General features: G+C 38.5%; 1 protein-coding gene across 3 annotated transcripts in view; it reads left to right on the top strand.

The window, feature by feature from the left end:
- Positions 1-9,743, top strand: part of RAP1GDS1 (Rap1 GTPase-GDP dissociation stimulator 1) — a 114,498-nt gene that overhangs the window by 22,593 nt on the left and 82,162 nt on the right. For all 3 annotated transcript variants that reach the window (XM_042470803.1, XM_042470802.1, XM_042470801.1), the window contains exon 2: positions 8,460-8,567. In XM_042470803.1, the coding sequence (XP_042326737.1) occupies positions 8,460-8,567 (108 nt within the window). The remainder of the gene's footprint in view (positions 1-8,459; positions 8,568-9,743) is intronic.

Here is a 9,743-nt window from a genome sequence, read left to right as displayed (position 1 = left end):
TGATATGAGTCAGCTTGAGAGGCATGCATGCACTGTTTCTGAAGCCAAGAGAGTGTGACTTTCCAAAGTGCCTTTTCTGTGTGTTTTTGGTTCTTTAATGGTGATATTGATATCAGAAAGCCTCTGAGGCAAGGCCAATGTAAATTGCTGTGATTTTTACAAACTCATGCGCAGTGAAGAAAAGCCAAAGTCCCTTGACCAAGTACACACTTCTGAGAAGTACACTTAGTGCAAGAACTGTGAAACCACCATTGACATGTTCAATATGCATAGCCATGTTAAACGATGCTAAGTGTTAAACCCAAGGGGTTTGGTTATGGAATAAGCCTCTGAAATATGCAAGAGTCCATGTTAAGTAAAGCCATGTTCAATGCCCAAATGTGCTGTTGTGTGTGTTGTGGAATGGAGGTTGGGGGTGTTTGGCCAGAAAGGGAAGTACATTTCTGCCATCTGTCTAGAAATAATGCCCAAATGGCCTCCATTTTGATCATACCTAAGAAACAGGCATTTATATTAACAGTTTTTAAAAAAAATCATCAAATTTTTTCATGTGTCCTCCATTAAAAAAAAAAGTCCTACATTTGAAAATGTTGTCCTACATTTGTCCTGGTTTGGAGGTCCTGACTTATGGCAACTCTAGTTTCCGGGCACAGTACAAGGTGTTGGTTATAACCTTTAAAGCCCTACATGGCTTGGGTCCAGCCTATTTGAGGGATCGCGTACTCCCATATAATCCGCCCCACACACTCAGGTCCTCTGGGAGGAATCTATTGCAGCCTTTAAAAACCAGACTAACTGCTACCTCCCAGAGGGCCTTCTCTGCAATTGCTCCCAAACTATGGAACAGCCTGCTGGACGAGATCTGTCAAATTACCAGCTTAGACAGCTTTAAAAAAGCTATCAAGACGGATCTCTTCTAGCAGGCCTTTCAGGCCACAGAATGATCACCCCTCACATCATGTATTAGCCCACCGTTCTGTCCTCGTTATACTTTTTACTGTGTTATTAATAGATATTTTAATCTCCAATTTTAATTGTATCATGTTTAATCCTGTTTTAAGGGGGGAATTTGGGACATAATGTTGAATGTGGATATTTTAATGTGTTGTGAGCCGCTTTGATTGTCTCGTCACAGAAAAGCGGGATAAAAATAAAAGTTTTATTTATTATTTATTATCAAGGGGGAGAACAACCATCTCTTTTGCTCCAATTGTGATGAGAGAAAGAGAAAAGGGAAAAGTTGGAGGGAAATCTGTGTACATATGGGTAACATATTGTCAATATTATGGGTCTTCTTTACATACAGTTTAGATTATGTATCTAAAGAATCAATGCTAGTCTATAGCAGAAAAAAACAACAGTCTTGTAGCACATTGAGGGCTAACAAGTTTTAGTCACATCTGTTCATTTGTGATGATGGGGGCTGCAATCCATGAAAGCTTATGCCGAATAAAACTTGTTAATCCTTTGAAGTGCCACAAGACTCTTTGTTGCCTTGATTATAACTAACTTCATAGTGTGTCAGTTTTCTTTCAGGTATCAAAAATAAGATCAGAAAGAGATGAAAGTACCCCCAAACAAGTGATGAAGCTGAAAATAAGCAGTGGGTCCATGAAGACCAGATGGTCGAAATCCAAGCACTTGTCAAAGAATTTAGTAATGTACCCAGTTATACAGTTTTGTAAAATTGGCTGCTAGGCAATAGTTTAGCAAATGTTGCAACTACATTCAAAAATTAAACAAATCAGTTTTGTGTGTATGCCAGTGTATGTAGCACTATCTATCAATCACAATTTATTGAGAACCTTCTGAATATGACTATGGGCAGCTACAGTTTGAATAGAAATCTAATATATCAGAAGAATGTTCTATAGCTCCATACATATGTTTATCTATGGTTGATTTCAACTGAAGTATAAGAATTTGCCAACAGAATATATATTTATTTGTTAGAGGTTTTATTTATGACTAATCATTTCTAGCCTTCAAGATATATCCTCAAAGTAACTAGGATGACTTCATGTCCCTGATCACCTGCCCCTTAACATCTAGGATTCTCTTTTTGTTGTCTGTTTTCTGATATATAGCATAAGGGAAGGGGTGGGAGATTTGTCCAGGAGGGGACAAGAACGCATACTGGTTACTTTGAAGGTTTTTGCAAATGCATAGATGATCTCAGGAGTGGGGAAAACAGTTTAAATGTTAAATGTCCAGGTATGTGTGGAGTGTCAGAAGAAGGAGAGCTTCAGTTTTTGGAGTCAAGTTGTATTGTCTGGTTGAGTTGTTTGGAAGCTTCCTTCTGCATTTCTGGATATTCTGGGATATGTGGTTTCCCTCAGCCCATTGTCTTCGGAGCAAGGCTTCTGATGAACAGAAATGAGTGACTGACTAGGTTGAGGGCAGAGCTAATAACTGCTAGTTCTATATAGTGGCTGCCTCAGTCTCTGGAGCTCAGTAGACAGGAAGAGGAAAACAGACTTTCATGAGGGGACCCTGGACTTCTGTGCCACTGCTTATAAAGGGCAATGAATATGGATGGTGATGGAGTTGTTGCAGTGACCTGCAACATCTGTACCATATTGGTTTTCTTTCCAGAAGATCTGGAGGGCATATAACTTACTGCAAGTACAAGCTTGTTGCCCTCCTAGAAGAGAAGGTGCATCAGCTTGAGGCCCATATCTACACTTCTGCTTATCAGGGTGGATGAATTTTTTGTAGAAAACATAGAGCAGACTGTCCTGGAAGGGCAAATTATGGGAAATACGTCTAGAGAGGGGGACATTTTCCAAACACAAAAAGTAGACACTTAGAAGAATGTGTCACACAGAACCAGGACTATCAAGAGCCATGTTGTGACTTTGGAGCTACGCAATCAATCAGCACAAGCACAGGAAAATAGCCTCAGTCCTCAGAGAACATGGAGGTGACTTTGGAGAGTTCACTAGATGAAACAGTGCTTGCATATTCCCAATGGAAGAAGAAATGTCTAAGGGTGGTATGTGATTCCTTTGAGAGGAACACAAAAAGTGATGTGTGAACCTGATTAGATTTCTAGAGAGGTGTGCTGTCTTCCAGGAGCAAAGATCCAGGAGAGGCAGGCAGGACAAATCAAACACCAAATATTACCCCTTCCATATGAGCCATATGGGAAGAAAGATTCTTCAAGATACAACCTTTAAAAAGATAAGAAGCTGAAGGGCCTGTGGGTATAGATTGTTTTTTCATTGCTACTTCCTGTTGAAAGACAAATAGTGCTGTTGAGAAAGGTTGGATTTTTTCGAACTGAGGTATGACCTTTCATAAAGAAGGACTTATGGCATGAAATGGGTTGCACCTCACAGCAGTTAGTAAAAATATAATTTCTAGTAGTCTTGCAAACCAAGGACATTAAAGGAACTTGTAGATGTACACTCAGAGCCACTGTTGATCATTTTTGAGACTGGGTAGAGAACAGGAGAGGACCTGCCAGACTGGAGGAGCACAAATATTCACTCCATTTTGGGAAAAGCTAGAAAAGTGGACCAAAGGAACTATGGGCCCTTGATGTCAGTACCATAAATTTGATGTCAGAATCAGGAAAGATTCTGTAACAGATTATTAAATGGTCAGTCTTTGAGCACTTTAGAGAAAAAATGCTGTGATTAGTAAGAGGCATTGTTATTTGTGAGTCTATTCCAGTAATGAAAAGACAATTCTCATGATGAAACAAAATAATTTTGGTAGGTGTTACTGCTGTGTTTTAACCAGTACAATACAGTGCGCCCTTTTTTTACGCGGGGATCTGTTCTGGACCCCCCCCCCCCGCATAAAAAACCACATATGCTCGAACCCCATTGAAAGTAATGAGGCTCATGCATGTAGCAGCGGTGTGGTGGTGCCATGGGCGCGTGCTCCATTAATCTAAATGGGGCGTGCCGCCCCTTCTGCCCCACACGCTCCTGTACGGCTTTCAGCATATGCTGAAAGCTGCGTATAGTGCATCCACATATGACGCGGGCACACTGTACTTACCATTTTACTATTTAAAAAAATACATACGAATGTACATACATATACGCAGCTGTTTATGTTGTTGATCTTATTGATACTTCTCAATTTCTAAGTGTTTCAGAGTCTCTAGGAGTAATACCTTCTCAGTGATATAGAACTGGGAATTTATGTCTATAAAAATATGTTTATTTACAAATATACACACAGCCTATTTTAAGCAAGAAGACTCTTAAAGCTAAGAATCACACCTACACTTTTTAGCTAATTACAGCTATACATTATGACTACTGTATACACTCGTCCCCCGGGTTACGAAATTAATTCGTTCCGGCGCCATTTTCGTAACCCGGAAGTTTTTCGTTAGCCGAATCCCCATAGGCGCTAATGGGGAAAAGCCGCGGCTCCGCCGCGGCTCCATTTTAAAAAGCGCCAGCGTTTTTTCGTAACCCGGGTAAACCTTCGTAACCCGGAAATAATTAATTAATATTTTTTTTTTCGTAACCCGAAAATTTCGTATCGCGGCGCGTTCGTATCCCGGGGTACCAGTGTATACTCATGTATAAGTCTATAAAAATTGACCCCAAAAAACCTGAGTCGACTTATCCACAGGTCAATGTAAAGTATTGTACTTTAATTCTTATTAAAAAAGGAAACCATCCCTTGGTGAAAGGCAAGAGAGCAATCTGTAGTGGAATCACTAACCTCTCTCTATTCTCTCATCCATCCAGCCTTCAGGGTGAGCATGAACAGTTATGATGCAATTTTCTAAGTTCTGTGGCATCGTTTTCCTTTGCTTCACTTTTTGGCTCACTTGTTAAATGCCCCTAAGTTTTACTCTCGACTTATCCACGGGTCATATCAAAATCCTTAATTTTGACTCCCAAACCTGCCCTCAGCTTATACATGAGGTCAGCTTATAGTCGAGTATATACAGTTCTTGTCTTGAACTACTGTACAGTGGTACCTCGGGATACGAAATACCCAGGTTACGAATTTTTCGGGATACGAAAAAATCCCATAGGGATTTATTGTTTCGGGTTACGAAAGTTTTTTCGGATTACGAAAAAACTCCGGCGCTGTTTTAAATGGAGCCGCGGCAGAGCCGCGGCTTTTTTCCCCATTAGCGCCTATGGCAATTCGGCTTACGAAGGTTTTTCGGGTTACGAAATTAGCCGCGGAACGAATTAATTTCGTAACCCGAGGCACCACTGTATCTTGTTTTGATAGGAATCACAGTACAAACCTGTTAATGCTTGGGCTGTGAGGGATAGCAGAGTAGACATTACTGTAAACTTATTAGTAGAAAGGAAGAAATGGGATATACACTCTTTGTGGGAATGCTTTGTTGCTTAGCGAACCTTACTTTACATGGACCATTCATGTAACTTGTAACTTTCAAGTCATGGAATGCCACACTGTTGTTGTATGGAAGATTTGATTTGGGATAATTGAATTACTTACTTGTATTCCATAGAAAGTGTTGGGTGTTTGAGGGGAGGAAACATCATTGCTTTGCTGACTTAATACAATGGTATATATTTTGTTTCCCTTCAGTTTCAATAGGACTTCTTTTTCCAAATAAGGACAGTTAGGATTATAGCGTTAGTGGGCATGGAATCTGAGTTATTTTCTGAGTCTTTTTGAAAGGCTAGACCATTTACACATGAGGTTAGTCATCAGCTGGCAGAAAGAAAATAGAATTAAGCTGCAGCTGTTAGCACTTATTATGCTTCTTGGATAAACAGAATATTTGACATAACTAGTGCTGCTAGTTATGCTTTATGGGAACATAAATTAACAGCTATAGAAAACCTAGGTTGAAGAATGACAAAGCAGCAAGATGTTTATTTCGTAAGTGAAACTTCTTGGATCTTTCTATTTTTCATTCCTAGAAGTTTCCACATTCTGTCATGACATGCAAAGAATATTGTTGTCCAGAGGTCACCAGAAGGTAGATTGGAATCTGTCAGTAGATTGTCGGGTAATTTTACATTTGATAAGCAAGGGTTTCTGATTTCCAATGGTGCAGTCATATAGACAGCAAAAATTTCCCATCCTGAATTGGTTGCAGAAAGGAAAGGAAATTTTCTGTAGATAAAGAGACTGTAAAAGGATTTGTGTATGAGGCTCCAGTTCTGATATTACAAACAAATCCCCATAGTGAGCATTTGCCCAGAGGGATCTTGTTCCACAAGTCTGTTCCCAACACCTGAGTCATTTTGCATCTGGCTCCAGTCGGTGCAGCTGGGAATTGCAATGAATACTAAAGTCAATACTCCAAACTGAAGTCTTCCCAGCCCTCGTGTATGTTTCTTGCTTAGGTGTTCAAAAGAACACAGTTATATCTCAGTCCAAATTTGATTATACAGGAACAAACCTAGAAGTAGAAAATCTAATTTGTAATACTATTCTATTTAGGGAAGCGTTCCAACTTTCATCTTGATTTTATGACCATATTATTTGTATTAATTTACATTTTTATAGTATTTTTTAACCTTGTTATAGTAATATTTTATTAAATTTATAATCTTGTTTGTGGTTTTAGATTGTGCACAGTAGCCAGGCTTTTCTTTCTATTTTGGATTGTTGTTTTCTCTCCTTTGTAAAGCGCTATGTAAAGCCCATGGTGCTATACAAATAATAATAATAATAATAACAACAACAATAATAATAATTTAGTTTACTGAATAATATTATACAAATTAGTACTACAAATTAGATTAACATTTTAGTTTACTGAAACATTGTTTATTAGATGAAAAATGAGCCTTTTGTCTTTGTACACACTCCTTAACCCTCTTCTGTTCTTTTCTCCTTAAATACTGTACCCAGTTTTACAGTTTCTCTTATCTTTTATTAAAACCAGTTTTCCAATTTGTTCACTTACCAGGATCTGAAACCATAGATTATTAGGCAAGCTAGTTCCATCTGAGCTAATTGTAGTTAATTGATGAAATTTAATTGAAATGCTTCTGCTCTTCTCCAGAATATACTTAGAGACAACATGCTTATATGTTAGGAAATTTATAGTCTTATTAAAGAAGGGTAGGAAATTGTAGAGCCAAGTGATTTGAGCATTGAACTATGACTTGGGAGAACAGGTTTGAATTCCTGCTCAGCCATGAAAATACACTGGGTGAATCTGGGCAAGTCACACTCTTTCAGCCTTAGAGGAAAGCAATGGATCAGAATAGTTCAAACTATTTTGGTGTTTCAAATGGCTACACCACATGCCCTGAACAGTGTGTTACAGAATCCCTTGTAAAGTTGCAGAGAATGCTGCATGCACAATTTCCCTGGCTTCCCTAAAAATATCTGCCCTTGATATCAGTTGTTAGTGTAGCTAAGACCAGCCCTGACTATAATATAGACTATGCAGAGAACTCAGACATCTAAATCTAATTGTTTTTCCAGCTAGAATCATTGCGAAAGTGGTAAATCAACATTTATCTAAGTTTTATTGATGTATTGGATCTGCTGTAAATAGGGCTAACAATTGGATTTAAGCTAATGTTTATGCACAGTAGACGTTCTCTTGCATTAACATTTCCATTGCTTAAATTACAATATTCCACCCACATTAAATGGTCAAATGTGATCAGAAAAGACTAGTTTTAAAAGCAATGACAATCTATCCCAGTTCTTTGCCAATGGGATAATGATATGTGCTGAAGTACAGGAAATATGAGCGTTATTGAATACAGAGAAGGGGTAAAGGAAGCAAAAGAAATGACCCTTAATTGCAATGACCAAATACAGGGTTTGAAAAAATAATATAGTTCATGGCTGACACTTTCAAAGATAACCTGAGGAGTAAATGAAGTCTCACAGTATAATTAAGAGTTCTAATTGCCCTAGAAATAAATGTTTGTGTGTGTATTAATAAAAACAAACCAGAACAATGCCATTTATTTAAAATTAATTTAAGGCACCTTTTTTACATCAAGTATCCCATGAGAGCCTCACACATTCTAATTTCACAACAATAAAAACAACAGTTGGGGGAAAGTATTCCCACTATAAGGCAGACATGATTTGGGAGATTCAACTTAGTTTGCTTGTTTATATAGAGCCATCAACAGTTTAGTGGCTAAAGCATCTGACTAGTACTGGGGAGATCCAAGTTCAGATCTCCACTCAGCTCCTTGGATTACTTTCAGTCAGTTACTGTGGCTCAGCCTAATCTATCTCACAGGCTAGTTGTACGCTTTTGGATGGAAGGTGAGTTAAAAATTTAAGTAAAAATTTATCAGTATGTCTTGCAGCCACAGAGCTGTATTAGGGCTGCCTACCTTTTTCACAGCCAGAAAGATTTCTTGCCCTGTTGGCAGTGGGGAATGAGAGAGTGTTCTCTGATGGAACAGCATTTGGCAACATTGTATCTGTGTTGATTTGCACTTTAAGATCATAAGGTACAATTGACAGACCACAGTACTGATTTTGCTTTCTCCTTTATGTTATCCAAGCAGATAATCTAACTGACGCCTTGAAGAAGCTGAAGATAACAGCTGTTGACAGCACAGCTGATAGCTTAGAGGGGTGTTTGGACTGTCTGCTTCAAGCACTGGCTCAAAACAGTAAGTTTTATTGTTCTCTCCAATTTCATACCATATGAATCAATCAATACATGATTATGGAGGTAATAAGTGTATCAAATGGAATAAAACCGCAAATGGATCTGGTGGAATAGCTGTTTGTTCTGAACAGAATGATGGAGGATAAGCTAGAGTTTAGAGCCACTGCCACCCCAACCCAGACATTAACAGCCTGATCAAGACAGAAGCTCACAGAAAATGCTGCTGTTTTTCCAAGTCTCCATTGATAATATGTTTATGTGTTGTGTGTATTCTCTCTCTTTTGTTTGTGTATGTGCCTTCAAGGCTCCTGGCAACCTATGTCAACCCCATGAATTTCATGTTTGTCTATTCTGCATCTATAAGTCTCTATGGTTATTCTAAAATGTGGCTGCATTGAATTTTAATTAATTGATGATTGAATATTTTGCCATTGTCCAAGAAATGAAAAATACATCCAGACTTTATAACATGAAGACATTCCACTCCTTAATGTAGCTCTCTCATAGGAACATACTTTACACTGTCCATAGGTCAATATTGTCTACACTAAGTAGCATTGCCTCTCTAGGTTTTCAGACATAGGCCTTTCCCAGACTTACCTATACATAGCAGGGATTGGACTAGGGATCTTTTTGCTTGCATAAATTATGTGCTTCACTACTGAGCCACAGATGCTCCTCTCTTTGATTTTATATGTAATGCTTCACCTGTCCCACAGGGCATGCACTCCATTGAGCCCTTCTTGTCCACGCTATAAATTTTATGTAAGTTGATTGCCTATGGGAGAGTCAATTTGCTTAGCAAATTAAACATCCAATCCCACTATCTGGAGAAGAAAGTTACTTTTAAAAATTCAGATGTTGGCCATATCTGTCTTACAAGATACTTAATTATTTCTTGGATCATATTCTTAATTTTTCAGCTGCTAACATAGTAACCCCAATTATGGAAGCATTTCCTACTGGGACCAGACTCAAAGCAACCATTAGCTTACGGTCCCAGATGGTCAACTGTCAGCTGAATCATCAGTCTGAAAATTTGTAATTGAGCAAGCCATCCAGTTCTACAGTTACCCTTATGTTGTCTCATGAAGTTTAATGTTGTATCTGTGGAGATTCTTGTGTTACTCTAAAGAGAATACCGTTCTGGCAGGGAAACATGTAATAAATATATATC

The sequence above is a fragment of the Sceloporus undulatus genome, chromosome 5 (genome assembly GCF_019175285.1).
Source record: "Sceloporus undulatus isolate JIND9_A2432 ecotype Alabama chromosome 5, SceUnd_v1.1, whole genome shotgun sequence".
Taxonomy (NCBI): domain Eukaryota; kingdom Metazoa; phylum Chordata; class Lepidosauria; order Squamata; family Phrynosomatidae; genus Sceloporus; species Sceloporus undulatus.
This window is presented reverse-complemented; position numbering and strand designations above follow the sequence as displayed.